We start from the raw sequence: 21781 nt of genomic DNA, 5'->3' as shown, positions 1-21781 counted from the left end.
GCAATTAATTTACGACTACATAAACAAAATCTTGAATAGAGAAACTATAATTTAAAAAAAGTACAGAAATAATTTAATAAATAATAATTTGATATTACAATCATTTTTTTAATTCTAATTTGGGGAATTGAGGTGTCATCAAATTATTAAGCCGAATCATGAATGAATACTCTTTCATTTGAATTAATGTAGCGATTCCAGTGATCATTTGTACCAAAATCTGTAAACATACGTACACTTCAAAATAATTGATTAATTGATAATTAATTTAAAGTTAATGCACAGAATAGATTTAATCGGTAGCCAATTGTATATTCATGAAAGTGTGAGAGGGAGGCTGACAGTTAAAAATAAAAATGCTCAGTACTTTTAAAAATCAACGGGAAAAGTAAAATCAAAATATTTGTAGAACTGAAATTTTTTATACTCAAAACCAGTTTTTGACAAAATTGATTTTGTGTTTTCTTTGTGTAATTCAGAAATGAATGTAGGGACTTGAAGAATTGTTAACTACATACTTGTCAAAGGTATATTGTTTTTACAGCTGCAATAAAACATTATATGTCATTGTGACAATATATAGTCACAATTTGTTTACGAGCTTTTTAATTTCAAATATTTATAAGGTTCGTAAAAACCACGAAAAAATGTAGAACCCGTTTCGGTTAGATTTTTTTACTATGTTAACAATATAAAACAAGTACAGGAACATAATACATTAACTTACTGACATGAATAGACTTAGGTTCAAGTTGAAAAATCCATAGGCTGTCAATTCGTTTGGTTCATAAACTGATATTTGATTCATGAATATTTTAACCTAATTTATAACTTAATTAGGTAAAACTATAAAGTATAAATAGTATAATAAACATTAATTAAATACTAAATTATATAATGATTGCTGTTCTAATATTGTACTGCGTTTACTCAATTATAGGGCCATTTTTTCACTGCATTTCAAAGTTCTGATTTCCTAAAGCTGGATTTCAATTAATTTAGAAAAATTAAGTAAGAAATGTAGTACAATGTTCTTCATAATACATCCCAAAATGAAGAGAGAAGTACAATATATTATGTTTGTATGTATTTACAAATTATTACAATATTGTACTGATTTGGATATATCTAGTGATGTAGTAAAATAAATATATATTATACAATTAATTTTGTCATGGGATCATTTTATAGTGAGGGCAATATACGGAACGGAACTGACAATGATACACAGGTAGTTAAAAATCTAATATTTAATGATAGTTAATATATTCTAGTTTTCAGAACTGGATATTATCCACAAACATGTTTTGAGTTTTATAAAGTAATTGTATATTTGTAGGATCACTGATCAGTTACCTGTAATTTTGTTTCAGTAGGCAATTCAGAAATTCTCGCCAATCTCAAGTATGAAATAATCTTTTTTTTCTACAAACATAAAAATTATACCATTTTTACGAAATAAATAACAAACTAAATATAAGTATATTTAACAAATAGAGTTCACCATTATTGAAAAAACGAGAACACTTTACATTTTTAATTTTTTATCAATTTTATAGATTGTCGGAGGAGTGTTTGATGCGGTGCATCCGAATTGCATGCCAAAAAAATAAATATAAATCGGGTCGTCCGAATTACATGCCGTCTCTTGGAGGGGTCTGTCCGAATTGCATTCCATCTCTTGAAGCTATCTGTCCGAATTGCATGCCATCTCTTGAAGGGGTACCTATATCCGAATTGCATGCCTACTCTTAGAGGGGTGTATCAGAATAAATAACTTACTTTTCAGCTGGAGGATCGGGATTTTGTTTCATTGAAATAAAACATATAAATATTGTAGAAGGTGACACTGTGTATAAGAATCATAAAATAAAACTAATTTTTTCCATCGACAACAAAGGTCATTAGTTAAATAAAACTATTGTAGTTTAGGGTAATCAAGTGAGTGTATTTTAAAAAATATTATTTTTAAATTTGGTGGTTTTTTTGACATTTCGGGCACACAATATTACAATTTAAATAAACAAAATAATATATAATAATAATTCATAATAATTCAATATGTCAATATAGAAACATCTTTTTTTGAATAATAAAATATTATAATAGCATTTTTTTAAAAAAATTTGGAAAATCCAAAAAAAGTTCAAGTTGTTTAAGTGCATAGTAAATAAACGTGTGGTGTACGGCATGCAATTCGGACAAACCCCTCCAAGAGATGGCGCGCAATTCGGACAGATCCCTCCAAGAGATGGCATGCAATTCGGACATTTTTTTTTTTTTGCATGCAATTCGGATGCAGCCGTTTGATGTATTTGTTTTACAATGATGTATGTGTTTTTTTAATCAAATATTTTGTCAACAGGCACTACATAATAGAAAACGGTTAATTGGATGTCGCTATGCTCTACAGTAGGTTACAAGTGCGTCACTACAATGGATGGTGTTAAATTTGAATTCAATGATTTAGTATCAATGTATCATTGTATACGAAAAACTATCCTAAACGAAGACCCTATAATATTACTTAGTAAAATTCTAAATTCAAACTTTCATAAATAATTATTGTGGGTTTACTCTCAACTTTTTTTTTAATTTCCACTAACAATAATTTGCGATGAGGAACCTTGAATTACATTTTCAAGTTTATTGAAATATCCAACAATTTTTTATCGACATTAGTAAAAAAAAAAACAAATTAAGATCGACAGTGGAATGCCCATAAATAGTTTAACACGAGTCAATATATTTTAAACATTTTATCGTGTTTTCTACACGGATATAATTTAATATAAATATTCACTGAAAATTTCATGTATCTACCTTTTTTTTTTAGAGTTAGGTACATCAAAAACCAAAATCAATTTTGTCAAAAACCGGATTTCCATAAAAATTCCTATTTTTCATTAATTTGTTGTTTATTTTTCCTGCCGCTTTTGAAAACTATTCTCAACTTTTTACTTTTGACCTCCCTAAAGTACCAACAAGATTTACTTTCCTTGGGAAAATTTCCTACCAAAAAAGATGCTGTTGAATGAAGAAAATCGAAGCATTTTTACTCAGAATCTAAAATACTAAAAACTTTTTTCGTGATTCAAAAACCAATAACCATAGAGACTTGACATTATCAATAATTGTTTAAAATGCATTTCAAAAACATGGTGACATTTTCAGGATTTTTTTGTTTTTTAAGCTATTTTTTAACATTTCAAATTTTCAATTCCAAATTTGTTTGGTTTTTATTAGATTTATAAGTTTTGTTTGTTTGTAAATTGATTAAATTTGGTTCATCAAAAATTGGTCTTACAGAGATTAAACAATTTCGAAAATACATACTAACAATTTTTTATATATAGAAGCATTTAAATTTAAAATTTGTCAAATTCGTAAAAATTTGAAAACTATTTTTGCTGTAAAAATTCATTTAACTTAGAATTTTTACTTCTAAGGTTAGAACATATATTACAAGGTTTCTCATAAGATTTAATTACAATTATCTAAAAAAAAAATGGTAGCTCAAAGCCACATTAGTTTTTATAAGGGTTTGAGCCAAAAACCGCTCAGAATCGTATTTCATGATATATAATGATATAACAATGAATTAAATTTTTACACATCCCTTACAGTGACTTACTCAATGACGATGTCGATGTAAGGTATACGTATATACATACAGTAAATGCAAAATCTACTAGAGTGCTTAACAGCAGGTTGTTACCTACGTGTCCGTTTTTTTAAAAGTTTAAATTTACAAAATAAATTGATTTGAGTATTTTATACATCTATGTATTTTATTTTTTAAATATATTTATAATTTTATCATAGGTATTCTTATAATTACCATTAGTTATTATAGAATGGGTACGATACCTTTTTAATTACCCACGATGTAATGTAGAGAATTGATATAGTAGACACAATGTATTGTATGTAAAATACGAATGATAAAATCCCCAATTTCACACTCGAATTATCAAAAACAATTATAAGAAATATGTCGACTAAAGCCTGGATGAATGTAAATGTAAAATATATTAATATTACTGGACCATAACCCAAACTAAACAACCGAAGCAGCCCAGAAAGTTCAGTATGCAATAATCGTATACATTCCACTAACACAGTTATTTCAGACGTATTCCATCCGCCGGGCAAAGCTACTATTCCAGGCGGTAAGAGTTTCCACAGTCTATTCAAAATACAAAACTTTTGGCCCAAGTTAATGAAATGAAAATATGATGTTGCCATCACTATAAAGATAATTATGTCCGGCGAATGAAATAATAAACTTGCAAAATGAACATTTTCTAAATTTAAAATAATACCATTTTGTATTAAATATAATTGACATCCTATAAAATAAATAGAAAACATGGCTACAAAAGCAATCCAAAAAGTTTTACTCGATGTAGGCAATTCAACAACCAATAATGAATGAAACAATAACAATTTCCGATCAAATTCGATGATACCGTTGATTAATCTGAAACCAAAGTTTAGTATTATTATTATTTGTTTTTTTTTTTATTACTTGAATATACGTTTTAAATTATTATTAATGCGTAATTGAGAGAATAATAATTATTATTATACATTATAATTTATAATCGTTCATACTTTATAATACGTTTCTCCGACATTCTTGCAGGTATGATGATACACCAATATTTAAGTATATTGAAATTTACTATAAGATATTTTTCTCCTATATTGAACACCATATGATAACTACAAATTATATATACAAATATCCGTATCATTTCTAAGTATAAATTATACGTTGAGCTCATGTCCCGATGCATTAATCCAGATTCCGTTTCCATCGTACAACAAAAGTTTAGTAACCCAATAATCTTCCACATAATTATGAAGAATTTGATTGTTCGTTTAAAAGAGGTCGACATATTTTATTAATGAATTTACCAATATAATGTTGTGAACCTAAAAGGAAACGTTGTCTTATTATAAACGAGTATTATGCAAAACTTAAAATTAATAATGTATAGTATACATTGTATACATAATATAAATATGTTTATTTACTTAATGGAACGTGGTTTAATAACTCTTAATGATAAATGTTAGTTATAAATTAATAAAAATTATAATACGTCATAATAATATGTATATTTTATATATTAATAGGTTTTTAAGTTTAACTTAAAAAAATATTTATTAAATAAATGTTAAAAAGTGAATTTAATTAACACACAATTGTAGCGTACACACTATTTTTATTGTACATTATTTTATTTGAAAATTTTAGAATATAGGAAAAACATTTTGAAATTTTGATTGTAATGATTTATACCATACAGTTATAATTATTATTTTAAGTAACAAAAACTATTCAAATTATTAAGAATTTTAGATATTATTAAATACCTAATAATAATATGCACTTACCTATACACCATTATACACACCATCTAGTAAAGGTAGACTTATTGATCATTGACTCTGGGTTGTGTGTTCAATCATACTGTCGTACTGCTGTAACCTACTCAATTATATTTTCGTCTCAAACTCTTAACTCTCATCAAGATAAGTTTCACAATATTGAACAGCCGATGTGTCTTTGCTATTGAAGTTGAAAAATGTCAACCATATATTATTATTTCACTACTTTAATAATTTACATTGTGTGTTGACCAAACAATTTTTGTTTACCCTGTGGTGGTTGGTAAAAAACCATGCACCCGCCCTTTGTAAATACACAAATATACACTGTCCTATATCAATTGCGCCGAATAATGACCTTTTACCTATCCGAAATCTATTGATTGCACCGCATATCAACTTTGACGAACTCGTTTACTTGTTGATACTGCCGACAATCAATCCCCTGAATATTAGTAAATTATTTATTTTATTGAAAATAAAACTAAATGTAAAAAGGTTACGTCTACGTTAATTTGTATTGTATATAAATTAAAAGTTATGACATAGATATCCGTACGCATGATGTATTTGATTTATATTATTTGTTTATATATTTAATTGTAATATGCATGACCAATTAGTTTAATTTGTAATACATTTTATCAAGGCCAGGGGAGGGGGAGGGGTACGGTTCAAATCTTTCCCTTATTATTTTTATTCATTTTTGAATTGCAACAAAATAAGATAATCGTTCAGTGAGAAATCGAATGAATATCTAATGTTGTAACATATTAAACTTCAGACGTTCATACAAATTGAATTTGATTTTTCAGTGAACATTTTTTTTTTAAAAGGTAGATAAACTTATGAGGAATCTCGTATTACACTTTCAAATCTTAGATTCAAAAAGAAAAAAGCGCGCGGGTAAGTGGATGTCGTTCTGCTGTACATTAGGTGTTTAGAAGGTCGCTGTAATGGATAGTATTAAATTTGAATTCAATGATATACTTGTAGTATCATAGTAAACAAAAAAACGATTCTAAGCGGAGACGGTGATCGGTCTAGGATATTTTATATTGTTATTACTATTATTATTAATACGGTAGCCGGTATGTTGAATTAATATTATTCATAATATTATTCTTAAATTATCAGTGATGCTGGGAAAATATTGTGTATACTCATGCAAAATTGGGTGATTTTGGAACCGAATTACAACAAAATGACTAAAATTGTTATTCTCTGAGTTAACACGTAATTTCGTCAAAATTTGAACTTAAAATAACTATAAAAAAAGCTGTGTTCATGCGTATTTATAGATTTTTTTGTTACAGAATAAACTACTTACGCAGAACCTTGTTTTAAATTATATCAAATCTTAGCTATAAACGTTGAACATTCAATACATTTTTCAATTTTCAATTTGAGAAATGTTGACAAAATTTGAACTTAATTTGATTATCAAACAAAATAGTGCCTATGTATTTTTAATATTTTTCAACTGCTACTGTAACAGTATATCAGAAGCTTTGTATTAAATGTACACGCTTTTTGACCCAACCAATAAAATTTTATTGACATTTATAGAAAAAAAAATGAAAAAAAATGAAAATTGAAAATGTCCGCCAACAGCTGCTTAAGACTAGTCAAAATATTTGAAAATTTTATCAAGTATGTGAATTGACGAAATACACTGCTTAATAAATTTCCTGCCTTCTTACTCCCACCTTCCTATCTTCAATTTTATAGGGTTACCGTAGGGTGATTTCTTAATCAAGTCTTTTCATGTATAACTACTCTTTTCACATATACTTATTATGCTATATTGTATAGATTGTATATTATCTCTTAAAAAAAAAAAAAAAAAACTTTAACTTTTTACCTAAGCCAAAAGTGTACGAAAGTATCTCCTACTCACAATTATTTATTAATTGTAAAATTCACACGGCGTCTTGGATAGACTGCGGTGCGCTCAACTAGTTTTTTTTTTGTATTGTTGTGTCGTTGTGGACGACGTCCGTCCCGCAACCCGAGCCGTGCTCAGAATTTGTTAACTTTCATTCGCGCCCACGTGTTCTCGCCCGCCGTCGCTACCGGCCGCATATACGTGGTGTCGTCGTACCTGTTCGTCACGTTCGACGTAGGTGCAAGTGCTGCACACCAGTTCAACGTCCGTTGTCACCGTCTCACCGTCGAACCGGGTCAGTTGTCGCACTCTCACCGTGGTATCATCGATCTTTCTTCGTATCAGGTCGTACACACGATTATCTTGTTTTGTTATTGTTTACATTTATTACTCGCATTACGCGACCCATATGTTTTTTTTTGTATTATCATATATTGAATTATTATAGTAGTTTTTTGCCGATCGAGTTGTGATCGTGCCATGACAAATACTATTACTAACACTAGTACGTAAGATATTTGAATTGCAGAACGCCAACAATAAATGTTGTTCTGTACATTGCCATACCATCAAACTCAATGTTATTAGTTATCTTATATTCATGTCCTTATAGTTATACAGTCCATTATCTCTCTCTCACTCTCTCCTCCTTACAGGGATCTCTACCGGTTTACGAAATAAGTAACTACACGCCCGACGCGTAACGTGTTGACCGCCGTCCGTGCGCGCACGTATCCGTCATCGGCTTTACAGGTGCAGCCGTCAATCGCACAGGTATTTTGTACTGTAAATTGTAAAGCATCATAATATGTTTTTAATTTTAAATAAAAAAACTTTTGTTTACCAAGGATAATAATCCTTAAATATAGTTTCACATCAAAAAGATGCAATATTTTGTTTGGTACATACTTAATATAATCAGAATTCATTTAAAATTATAAAATATTAATATTAATTACTGTACCTTTAAAATGTATTTTAATATATTAATATTTTGAATTTGGTACAACAAAATAACTAAAATCATTACTCTTTGTTTAAATAACCAATTTCGTTAACATTTGAACTTAAATATCTATACAATAATAATTGTGACAGTAAATATTAGATTTTAAGATTTAATAAAAATTTAAGAAGAATTTTGAATTAATTTGTTTTATTTAGTTATGACAATTGTATACATCTTTAGCAACAAAATAATATGCATATTTTCAGCATTTTGACGAATTTAATGTAAAATAACTTCAAACGCATAACAAAAAAGTGCATAAGGATTGTTAATATTTTAAAAGTACAATAAGAATAATTTTTGTCGAATTTTGTACTGGATTTTCAACCTTTTTGATTGACCCTAAAAATTTATTTTACCCTTAGAATAAATGACAACACAGTCCGTCAATCCCGTTCAGTATCGTTTATCGTGTAGAATTGTATTGTTATCATTGTATTCATATTGAACACATCCATCATAATATCCAGATGTCCTACACCCAAAACCTACAATAGAGCAGTGGGGTTCTATACGTTTTTAAGGAAAAACAGTTCTATTTAAATTAACTTGAGTTCCACTCTCATTTAAATTAGAAAAATTATATAATGAAGATGTTTAGTTGAACATCAAGTTACGTATCTAAAAGTTAAAACACGCATGCAGAATTCAGTGTTTATCAAATATTCAACCAAAAACAACTGTTAAAATACGTACTGTAAAGTGTAAATGCCTGACAGCAGGTTTATTATTTACACCAAATGGTTATAAGTAGGCTGTAATAAAGAGAGAGAGAGACGGAGAGATGATAATTAAAAGAGAGAGTGAGTGAAAACGAGCCAACCACATTTTATATTTGTTATTATTACTTAACATATAAGTTTAATACGCAACTTAACATTGAGGATTCTTCATTATAAAACGCTTTACTGATTAAAATTTGAAATATATAATATTAAAATAGTTATAATAATTTATTTAAGGTACAAGATGAAGTTGTTAATTTTTTTTTTTTTTTAAGTGTTTTCTGTGAGACTGAAGGATTTAAACAAATTTACGTTGATAAAAAAAATGTATCCGCAGTAAAAGAATTTTGTTATAATGTTGTCTGGAAGGAAACCATTTTATCAGGAAAAATTATTAAAGATAATGAATTAAAAACTGTGGATTACAATGATCTATGTAACAGTATGTCCACATTCTCTACTAATGGTAATAACTTAAAGAATTTCAATACATTGGATGATATTAAAATTGAAATTATCACGTCCATGTACATACATTTAAAGTGTAAGTATTCTGACTTAATTATTAGTACATTTACTGATTTGTTTGACTGTGTAACTTTATGTTATAATGAAGATCCAACATTAATTAAAAAGAGACGGCCATGCGTAGCAAGTATTATTAAAACTGTCTCTACATTAAAAATTTATATTGTAAAAATGATAGTTAATTTAATGCAATTTAAGAAGATACATCCAAACTTAAGATCTACTGATCACACTTTGTTAAAATCTTTAATCTCCATAAATTTATTTTTAAATCATACAATAACTTATATAACAAATTATGAGCAAGATGAGAAAATCTTAAAAGAAGAAGGTAATGAAAAAAATGATAGATCGGATAAAAACTCCGAAATTAATATAAAAATAGTACTTGCTCAAATGATAAACATGGTTGAACGTTATAGCAGTAAACATTGTTATATTAAGGATGCATATAAATTTGATGAATATTTAAAAAAAAACATTGAAGATTTAGTTTTAAAACAAGATGATAACGTATCTTATGTTCAAGTCAACAAATTTTTAAATAATTTCTTGAAATCCAAATTCCGAAAAACGTATACAGGTGTATACATAAATTATGATGATGATATTACAATTCCAACGGAAGAAATAAATAATATTTATGATTTGAACTATTTGTTGTTTAAAGATATATTCAACATTAAAGAAAAATATTCATTTTTTCCTTCTCTTCAAGTAAAATGGCAAAATACTGATAATTGGGTTCAACTAATAAATGTTTATGATAAAGTTAAAAATACGAATGATATTAAAATAATATTCGATTATCAAATATTACTAATTGAGGTGATTAAATATATTTATTATATACAATTTACTAATATCCATATAGAAAATTATAAGGATCATAATAATGATTATTATTCCAAAAAAGCTAAATTATTACTCATTGAGTTTGATAAATTCATAGATATAATACCAAATAATTATCCAACGCGTGTATATGGTCCGATTATGAGAGTAAGAAATTCAATTTATTATGATGTTCACCTAGTTAAGCCTACTAATGACCACATTTTTTCGGATGATACTGTGATACAATTAGTTGAAACTCCGGTTTTCAAATTCTGGGGCGAATCAAGTGACATATATGAAACAATAAATAATTTAGCGATTTCGGAATTCTTAAAGGATATTTTAGAACTTAAATTTTTTTCCCACTTTATTCAGATTTTTGAATTGTTCTCGTACGAATCAAATACGCTCGGAAGTTATTATTTATATCGTGAGATTTCGATTGAAAAACCTGAATTTAGCAGTAATGGAATAGTATGTAATCAGAGTTTTAAAGATCTTCGTTATAATTTTGTCACATTTCAAGTATGGCTGGATAATATTTTGCAACAAACTGGAGTAATTGTAAATGTTCTAAAATTAATTCCACTTTCCTTAATTAAGGATATGCAGAGTTACGTATTGTGGTTTTATAAGACATTTTTATATAATGATCGACTTAATCAAATTTTTTTACCATTAATAATCAACTTTTCCAAGTTATTGAAGAATGCCACAAATATTCAAGACTATAATAATATTTTTATTTTAAAACAAAATATGTTATTAGCTTTAAACTTACTTGAATATTATGAACTAAATAACTGTTTGTCGACGGAATTTAATCGGGAAATGTTATATACAGTTAACAAACTGGCCAACAAAGATGGCCAACAATGTTGTTTTACATTTCAATTGTTGAAACACAAAAAACAAAAAAAACTCACAGAGGTTTTAAATGAAAATACAACAAAATATAAAGTTAATGAGAACCAAATAGCAGTTTATTCAACAAGCGTTAAAGAACTCATTCCAAAGGCAATTTCTATTTGTAATACCATCACTAAATTTGATATTAGTGAAGATTTTATACATTTCATATGGGATGGGTCCAAAAAGTCTATTCATGATGTATATGACAACATTTCTACGTCATCAAATACAATGGTAGATTATCAGCAACTAGTTAGATTTCAAATGTTTCAAATTAAATGGATTATTACAAGAGTATTTGAACAACTATTTGGGATTATACAAATAATGGATAATGCGTATTTTATTGGTGATAGTAGGGAAACTATCTTAAATAAAATAGAACTATTAGCAAATCTTCCGTTCCCAGAGTTCATAAAATCATACATACAGATTTCTTTATACCCATATTCGATGGCATTAAAATACCAAGGTGCACAAATTATGGATGTATGTAAAAATAGAATACTTCAACAACTCGAAACACTTGGTACGTCAACCAAAATGTATTATAAAGAATCATATAGAAATAAAAAAGATACTCCGTATTCAATAACTGACCGAATAAATTTGTTGGATGAAACCATTAAAATGATTAAGGACGTTTTACAGGTCATTAATGATAATAATTTAATCGAAAAATTAGACTTTTCGATTGTATTGTATTAGGTTTCGGCTGGAAGGGTTATTAATTCATTATAGATATTATGAAAGATATATTTTAATTTTACAGCTAAAACATACATACATTAGTTATCAGTGATTAGTGATTACCTATATTGTAGTATTATTTTTTTTTAATAATGAAATAAAAATAAAAGATGATTAAAAAATATGGATACATTTTCTCATTGTTATATATACATTTAAATATTCATGTTTAAAAATAAAACTATTATTACCTACAATTAATAATGTTTCGTTATTGTATTAATTTATAGAGAGATTAAATTAAACACTAAAATAAGTCACAAAACATGTACCATATTAAAATTGTATTTGACGTATTATATTATTATTAGATTCTGAGTGGAGCAATAAATGTATTAATTCTACAATTATGGGTGTTTTTTTTTGTGTGTATGTATAATATACACTATAAGTTGTTGAAATAATGCTTCGAATTTCAACTTTGGTATTTTTCCTAGTGGAAACTTGAATCTTCTTGGTACTTTTGAGAGGTCAAAATCGTAAAATCCTAGTAGATTTTAAAAGCGTCGTGAAAAACTGTAACAAGTGATTTTTTTTATAATTTACCAAGAAATTTATTGGTTTTCGACAAAAATTTTGTTGACTAAAATAAATTTAAATACCTATTTAATATAAGATCAAGATCAAAAAATACTTTCCTTAACCTTATAACCTTCTCTAAAAAATGGTTTGTATTTAAAAAAGTTAACTTAGTTTAAATTTTGACAAAATTCTTAAAAATCACGAAAAATTGTAAATTATTTCTAGGTAGAAATTCAAAAAATTGTTTTTTTTTATATCTAAGATTTGAAAATCTAGGTCTGTTAGATGTACATATGAATAGCCCACCTCAAATCAAAAATTGAAATCGGTCCTATATGTCAGGGGTGGTCGATCGCGAGATGAATTCAAGTCGATCGCGACACCCTTTCGAATTTTCTTAAATTTTTGAAAAATTTGTGTATCTTTGTATATCCCACGAATATAAAAATTAGATTTAGGTAGAAAAAGACAATAAATGACTATGAAAAACAAGATTATACACTAATATCTATCTATTAACTATCGTATTATAGGATGGATAGCCCGCATTGTGAGGTGTTATAGTTATACCTAGTGTTAAACTGTGAATTTATATTGTAAATAAAAAGTAATAAAATTAGTGTAACACGCCTGTACATATAATATATTTTTTGTTTATTGACAACCTTTTTTTTTGGTCGATCGCGACCACCTAGAAAAACTCGGAGGTCGATCGCAGGTCTATCAAAGTTGGCCACCCCCGCTATATGTTATATGGGTATTATGGATTTTGTCGATTTTGAATATTTTGTTGTACCTAGGTAATATTGGTCACTAATATTGGTGCAAATTATATTTCTTGGTGTATTTGGCGTTTTGGCACTACAACTACAGTCATTATATTAGGTATAGTTTTATATTGGCACTTATGTTCTACTGGTATGCATGTGTCAGTTACCTAGTAGCGCAACTAGAGTTCAAATCTTGGGGAGTGCTACCATTGCTATTAATTGCTACAATTGCTACAATCGCTAACATATTCGGGGGACTACCCCCCTAAATATACATATTACCAATATTTAGATTATACCATTATTCACAATACCATAATTGGAATAAAATATTTAACATATTTTATTTTTTTTATTGTAATAAATCCTTTAGTACCTATTCAAATTTCAAAAGTTAAAAATAATTGTCTATCGATAGCAGCAAATGTGTTTAATATTTCGTCTGGAACAATGGCATTAGCTAAGTCTACAGCTGGTAATGATCTCCAAATGGAAATTTACTAAATATTTGGTTGAGGTCCTTTTTTGTTTTGAAAATTTAAAAAAAATACATTTTTTAAATAGTTTGCTTTAAAGATCATAATCGTAGTATGAAGAAAAACATAGAGAAACTAACTGCGTCTAACTCTTATAACTAACTCGGATAAAAAACTTGGAATAATATGTAATTTTTTCACAAAATTGTACGGGTTTTAACTATGTAACTCTGAAAATGTCTTACGTGTACATTATTATTAATAATTTCGGACTTCCTTAATGTAGCACTTTTGTATTGTATAGTATTGTACCTACTGAGTATGATGTCTATTAATACATCTCTTAAAACAGTTACTAAAATTAAAAATTCACTTTTTGAAATTTAAGATTATAATACAATAATAATATAGGAATGCAAAATAATATAAATAAAATAATAATGAATTCTTAAAAATAAAATTACATTATTTAAACTATAGGTATTTGAAATTACAACGACATGGAACATGGAGGTTTTTGAAGTTAGCACCCCCGTAGTCCATGGGCGTAGGTAAGGGGGGTTTTGGGTGTTCAAACATCCCCCGAAATTAAATAAAACAATCTTGAGCTTTTTGTGAATTTGGTCGAGAATATTATTATCTTGCATATTATTTAGGATTTAGACAAAAACCTCCTCCGAAAATATTTCCTACCTACGCCCATGCCATAGTCCTACCACTAGAGCTTCCCTTTAGCTATACCTACCAATGGGTATTGAAAAAAATATTAAAAAATTCTCCGTGATATACTCTAGGAGTCTAGAATCTAGATGTGATACCCGACTTCGCCCAAGAAACAATTTAAAGTATGTAAGCAATAAGCATGTAACTGATATTGTGATATATTATGTGTATCTTAATAAAAGTATACCTCAGCTTACGTTGAAACTGTACAATTTTTTTATAGATTTTCTTAGTCATTATTTTAAAATGAACAGAAAATACATTAAAGCTCAAATATCATAGTTACCCACACACCTACCTAAGTTACTACAATACCTAGCCCAGGCTTTTGCTACTGCTGATTTTAAAAGCAGCCAGATGGCCTGGCGCCCGGTTGTTTCCGTTTAACCATTATTATATTTTTATTTTTATTAACTCAAAAAACATGCCTATTTTTATAATATTTAAAAAAAATTGTATTGTATACTAAGAATTAATTATTATCACAGTGATAAATTCGTAATTAATAATTAATAGTTGGAATATATTATTACTTAGACCTGCATGAAACTATGAAAGTGATGTGTGAGTGTTTTATGAAAGAAAAGGAATAGATTGTTTAAATGTTGTACTTATCTATAACAATAATAACAATTAATATCACAATCCCATAATATAGATTTATTTCTAAAATCTAAAACTAATACAAATTTTAAAAACAACAACCGATCGTCACTCTTATAGTCTTGTTTATCATTGATATCAGACTTCAGGTATCTTTTTGACAGTCATGTTCGGTGTGTTATTCTCTATGTGTTGAATTTAGTTTAGTTGGTGTCTTCAAATTTAAGTTTTTCTGTGTGTTTCCAATATTTTTTTAATATGGGCAAATGTCTTGAAAGAAATAGGTGGTGTGGCCAAAAACAGACGTGCCAAAAAAATTAAGTTATAATAGCAAATCGCTCAAGAACGCACACAATTTTTAATATATTTAAAAAAACAGACACAATCTGAATCATTATGCAAGTATAAAAATAACATATTATTATAACTACAAATTATATTAGTTTACAAAGTTTTAATTTGTATGTACGATTGTTTTTATAAAATATATTTTTCAATTACCCATTTGAACTGGTTAAAACATTTGTCTGTGAATAATAAGACAGAATTTTTTTTTTGAAAATTTTACGATTTATAATATATAAAATTATTTATTAACATTTACATAGATTCATAGAATAGGATATAATATGAAAATAATAATATACCTATAATATTAACATTTTTAACTTTTTTAGATATTTTATAAATTAAAACTTATTGGCTTTTACAATGGGAATGACATAATAGCAATTATCAAACAATAATAGCAACAATATAAGTAAGATTGCAAACATAATAGAATAACAGGAGAGTAACGTAATAAAAGCATGTAACAATAAAAATTAATAGCAAAAAAGATAAATAATAAAGTAAAAGTAAACATAAAAGAATATAAATAGAACTAAATACAATTAATAAGAAACAAAATACAAAATCTAGTTATTCCGGGATTATGGTTGCTGAGCATGCAGTATAAATGTTTAATAGGTGATTATGACCAAACCATATTTAATAAATGAAACAGTACAAATTAATCAATACCTATATGTTATTAAATAATAAATTTAAAATCTATAGGTATATACAAATAATTATAAATTTAAAAGTTTCAAAATAATGAAAACTATGATAACATAATATGTCATCGGTAACGAATAATTTCATACATACATAAACGTAGAATATTGTAGGTCTGTAGAAATATACATATTATCACTTAATTTTTTTATAACACTTTTTAAAAAAAGGATTTTATTTTCAATTATTTTATTTATAATTTTCACCTCACTTAACGAGGACTGTTTATTATTTTCTTCGTTTAATCGTTGGTTTATTGCAAACCAATCAACAATCAAGGATAACTTTGGTATTTCAATATTTTCCTTCGTGTTGATATTAAGGTTCAAAAAATGAAAGATATCGTGTAAATAAAAGTTTAAAGACCTGGAAAAAGGAATTTCTTCAAATTCTGTAAGATATTTTTTAGTTTTTTTAACTTCAATGTCAATAACCATCTCTACCCATACTTTTTGATTCTTTAAATCACTGTACATTTGACCAATTTCAATGAAATATTCGACAACTTGTGATACAGACCATTGAATAATGAAAAACTGACATCTGACTAAATACTGATAATCGATTACACATCGTGTTATATCTGAATAAACAGATTCAACACTTTCCATTGACCCATCCCAAAGAAAAACGGGCACGGGAACATCTTGATCGGGATTATTACTGCCACTACTAAAAATATTAAAATCTACAGTTCGTATAAATTTATCAACTGTCATTAAATAAATATTTCTTCGTTCATCCTTTATACTATAGTAATTTGTATTTAGCTCAATCATATTTATTACTAATTTATTGTTATTAAACCAAATTAACCCATTCAATTTATCTCTCCCGTATTCTAAAATAGCATCCGAATGTCCCAATACAATAACATTTATTTTACTATAATATACATTAATACTATATTCTACTGCATCGCAATTATTTAATTCAAAATGTTCTATAATATTAATATTTAAAAATAAAACTTGAAGCAATATTTTTAAATTCCCCTTGGTTTCATTATTATGTTTAAAATGAATCATTAAAGGTAAAATAATATTTCTAATTTTCTCGTTATTTGTATACGTTTGCCATAAATGCATTAGAATTTCAAAAATGAACGTCTTTGCTTTTTTGACATCTGTGTCATCAACTTTTTCTTGACTATCATAAGCTTGCTGAAATCCAACAATTAATATTTGAAATAAAAGTAATTTTTCTCGGAGCAATGACAAATGTTTGCAATATGTTGGTTTATTATCACTTTTTTTAATTGGTTTTAAATTACTTACTGTTTGTATATCATAATCACTTAGTGTATTTGATTCATAGGAGAGCTCTTCAAAAATGTTAATAAACACTTTAAACTCCTCCAGCTGAACTATTCTTGACACTAGTTCTTTCATTGACTGACTTTTTATGATTGTATTTATTATGTTAGATTTTTTTGCATTTTCATCATTTTTATCAACATCCCATGTTGTATTAATTACAACTTTACGTAATTGTTGGACGGAAAAAATGGAAAAATTTGGTAACACCGAAGAAGTTTTGGACACTTCTAGGTAGTTATTTAGTGAATTTCTAAATTTTTTAATTGGATTATACAAATTTGTTGGATAATTTGTTGGTATCATTTTATTAATAAATTCATCAAATTCATCTAATAATTGTCCAATGTCTTCAGTTGAGGTTATTAACTCTTTTTTCATACATTTGATGTAAAAAATACTTTTTATTGCTTCAATTAATAATACTTGATATTCAAATACATCTTGAAGATTGTAAGTACTTTTAACTTCTTCTAATACTTCGTTTAATGTTGGCCATGTGGTAGCATTTTTCCATTCAACAATTAAATTGGGAAAGATGAACGATGTGCCATTATTAATTTCAAATATACCTTCTAATAACATGTATTTTTGGTCGTACAGATTTGGCGAATACAGAATGTTATTAAAATTAATCATATAAGTTGAATCTTCATAAAACTTTTCTAAATTAGAGAATGATTGTTCAATTGCACGACCAACACTATTATTAGTTGCATTGCTTAGTGTTTCAAGAGTTATTTCATAAGTTCCTAATGAAACTAAATCATCATAATAATTTTCAATATAACAATGTTTACATCTAAAACGTTCAACTAAGTTTATCATTTGAGCAATCGCTTTCTGGACTTTCTGGACAATGTCTAATACATCAAATTTACTTGCATCACCTTGATATTCATCTATATAGCTTTTTATGCAGTCTAAATTTAAATTAATGGATAATAAAGATTTTGTTAATGTGTGATCAGTAGATTTTAAAGTCGGAATTAAATTCTTCAAATAGTTTATATTATATATAAATCTTGAAGTGTACATTTTGAGTGTAATGGTGCGTTCTAAAATATTAATTAAAAATGTTTTTATTGTTTTCGACAGCTCTTCATTACCATTTTTTAAATTATCAATGGATAGTTTTCGAATTGATGAAAATATTTTGAAAAAAATACGAAATGCATGGATAACTAAATCTGAATATTTACATTTCTGAGCTGTGTAAAGAGCTTTTGAAGCTTTTAACACATCGTTCATGTTTAATTTACTCAAATACTCTGAATACTCACAATTATAAACATTTTTTAATACTTTAAGAGCATCTCTTAAAGTCACAACTTTTTTTTCGATCAGTATCTCTTGAGTCATAAAATTATCGATCCAAAATTGATTTTCAGAAATCTTTAGAATTGCATTAATCATATCTATCTTATTGGTCACTGATATACTACTATAACACAAATAAACTAATGAGTATAATATTAACAACTTCATACTGTACTTAAAATTCTAAAGCCACTGGAGTATTTGAATTTAGTTTGATATTAATTCACTAATAAAAAATATTAAAATAATTATACCATAATATTACGTTGCAACAATTTGTTGAATCGTGAGTGCACAACTACAAACTACATAAATGTGTTATTCTATTGTGGAAAATTTGCAACATACATAAAATGAAGTTTTCTATTTGTCTTTGTAAATACCAATTGTATAAATGTTGTATACACGCTACGATTCTTAAAACCATATTTTGAAATAATTTATGATTGGGCTTTGAAATTATGAGCTCCGTAGCGTTTATATGGTTTAGTAAGGAATGCTACCATGCTAAACAATAATTATTAGCACAAGTCGTTTAAAATATATATGATGAGGTCGTTCTGATTAAAGTGAAAAATAAACATTGCTCAAGAGATGGCAATGTGCTCCTTATGATGCCATCGCGACAGCCCGTAACCACGTTCATCGTCTACGCGACAGCGTCCGTGCGTCAGAATCGGGGGAGAAGTCTATAGGTCCATTACTATATGTACTACATTACTATTAGTATCCCACGGACAGTCGTTGAGAACGTTTCTCGTCAATGCAGTCGACCGTTGTGTAATTTATCGCCCATGTATTTCTTAGTACTAGTACCACGGTCCAAGGCGTCTAGCTCACGAGTCACATACTATTTATTAATTTAAGCACCTATTTAGTCTCAGGAGGAGACTAGGAGAGCCATACTTAACGATCGAGTAATTAACGCCTAATTATCAGGTTGATATTAATGGCTTTAATTCCATCTGATTTTTCAACAATATTCTAGACGCAAATATTGAATATTCTCTCTTTCCCCCTTTACCTTTTATCTTGCCCCCAAACCGTTCTCTCTAAGCGAAATCCTCCACATTAAATCTTTTCCATTTAAACAATCATCTAGGATAGATGAAATCACCTCCGAGATAGCTCAACAACTCCCCAAAAAAACACTAATTTTCCTAACCCATATACTTAATTCTATATAAGATTACCATACATGCCTCTCTAATGGAAGGTATCATTAATTATCATATTCCTGAAACCTAGAAAATCTCCGGACATTCCACCCTCCTTTCTCTCAATAAGCTTCCTCCCCTTTTTTACAAAACTATGCGAAAAATTGACTAATTGATCAAATGAAAATCGAAACTCATTAGCGATAAAAATATAATTCCTCACACCCAATTCGGCCTTCGTAACAAGCACTCCACCAAATTCGTCGCCTAACCAACTACTCTTTCGAAAACAAACTTTACTGTTAAGCAGTTCTGCTGGACCTTGTTCAAGCTCTTGATAAAGTGATACAGCGGACACATGTTTAAATTAAAACAATTTCTCCTCCTCTCTACTTCTTATTTTTCAAATCTTATCTGGAAATTCGTCACTTAGTGATCAAAGTAGGTCAGAGTTCTCAAACCTAGCACCCATCCTGGCTGATGTACCTCCTCGAGGTGCTATTTCACCCCAATTCTCCAAACATATACGCGGCTGACCAACCTACTTCACCTTATATATACCTCGGTAGCCGAATTTGATGATGGCAAAATAATTTATACATAAAAATTGTGTATGTTGCAATACAACTATACAAGCGTGGATGAAGTGAAACTTCTTTAGGAATATATGGAACACCTACATGACATGACGAAGTGTGAATCCATCTTCAAAGAAGTTTCACTTCATCCACTCTTGCATTGCAACACGTACATTTTTTTTTATATCGTGTAATAACCAAGTTGGAATCATAGATATATATTAGATATGTGGTTGCAACCGAGTATATCAAGAATTGGCGTTGAAAACGTTTGATAACAGAGAAATTCAGAAAGTTCATATTTTTCGAAATATGAGTGTAGACACCCAAAATGGATCACCTTGAACCAAGAAGTATAGTCAAAACATATACAATGGACAAAACAAACACCAACAAATATATTTAAAACGTTATTATATAAATGTTATTATAGACAAGTTGTACACAATACGTATAATGTATATGCGTCATACGATACACCATACACCTATAAAATACAAATGAAAAACGTCCAATAACAAAAAAGTATAAGTATGCATATGCTAAAGTAAAGATTAATTTCAAATACCTATAACATTTTTTTAATGTTAACTGAAGAGTGATGTGCACAGATATAATATAGAGTTGGTAAAACCTATAAAAACATATGGAAAAGTGCTCCCTCGTTTCGATACTTGTTAGTTATTACGCATTTCACTTTTCGATAGGCTTAATACATTCTGATTTCTGATCACATCTACATTCCAGCCTGCCGAAACTTAAAAGTTGAAAACTGTATTATCAGTTAACACAGCTAAATGATAACTATATATGTAATTACGTTTTTTTTTTAAGTAAATAAGATACATTTATTTAACATTATGCGGTTGTACACTTGTACATAATATACATTTACCACAGAATAGATTTACATTTACCTCATAAAATTACAATGCAATAGCAATTATGCTATTTATGCAGGGGAAATAGTGGAATAACCACAAAATAAGAACCACTGGTTCATGAGCCACGTTGGAGTATTACACTCTATAACTCGTATAGAACTTCATACTTATTATCTTTTTTTTAAATTGAAGATAATAATTATTTTTACAAAATATATCTATATAGGTATAATAATACTAATCATATACGTGTATTATATTATTTAAAGTTAAAGAGAATTTCATACACATTCTATAATTTTTTGCGGTGTTTTCGTTTATTTA

General features: G+C 27.8%; 1 protein-coding gene across 1 annotated transcript; it reads right to left on the bottom strand.

Annotated features, from left to right (window-relative positions):
* Window positions 1-13: 13 nt before the first annotated feature.
* Window positions 14-5605, bottom strand: LOC111036986. The gene is made up of 6 exons (XM_022319327.1): window positions 5407-5605; window positions 4618-4941; window positions 3871-4483; window positions 1357-1425; window positions 728-820; window positions 14-220 (listed from the first exon to the last, which is right to left on the bottom strand). The coding sequence occupies exons 2-6, from the start codon at window positions 4902-4904 to the stop codon at window positions 101-103; spliced, it is 1182 nt and encodes a 393-aa protein (XP_022175019.1). The 5' UTR covers window positions 4905-4941; window positions 5407-5605; the 3' UTR covers window positions 14-100.
* Between the last annotated feature and the right edge of the window lie 16176 nt (window positions 5606-21781).

Source organism: Myzus persicae, unplaced genomic scaffold (genome assembly GCF_001856785.1).
Source record: "Myzus persicae strain clone G006 unplaced genomic scaffold, MPER_G0061.0, whole genome shotgun sequence".
In the NCBI taxonomy this organism is placed as follows: Eukaryota; Metazoa; Arthropoda; class Insecta; order Hemiptera; family Aphididae; genus Myzus; species Myzus persicae.
Note: the sequence above shows the minus strand (reverse complement) of the source record. Positions and strands in the feature narration are given on the sequence as shown.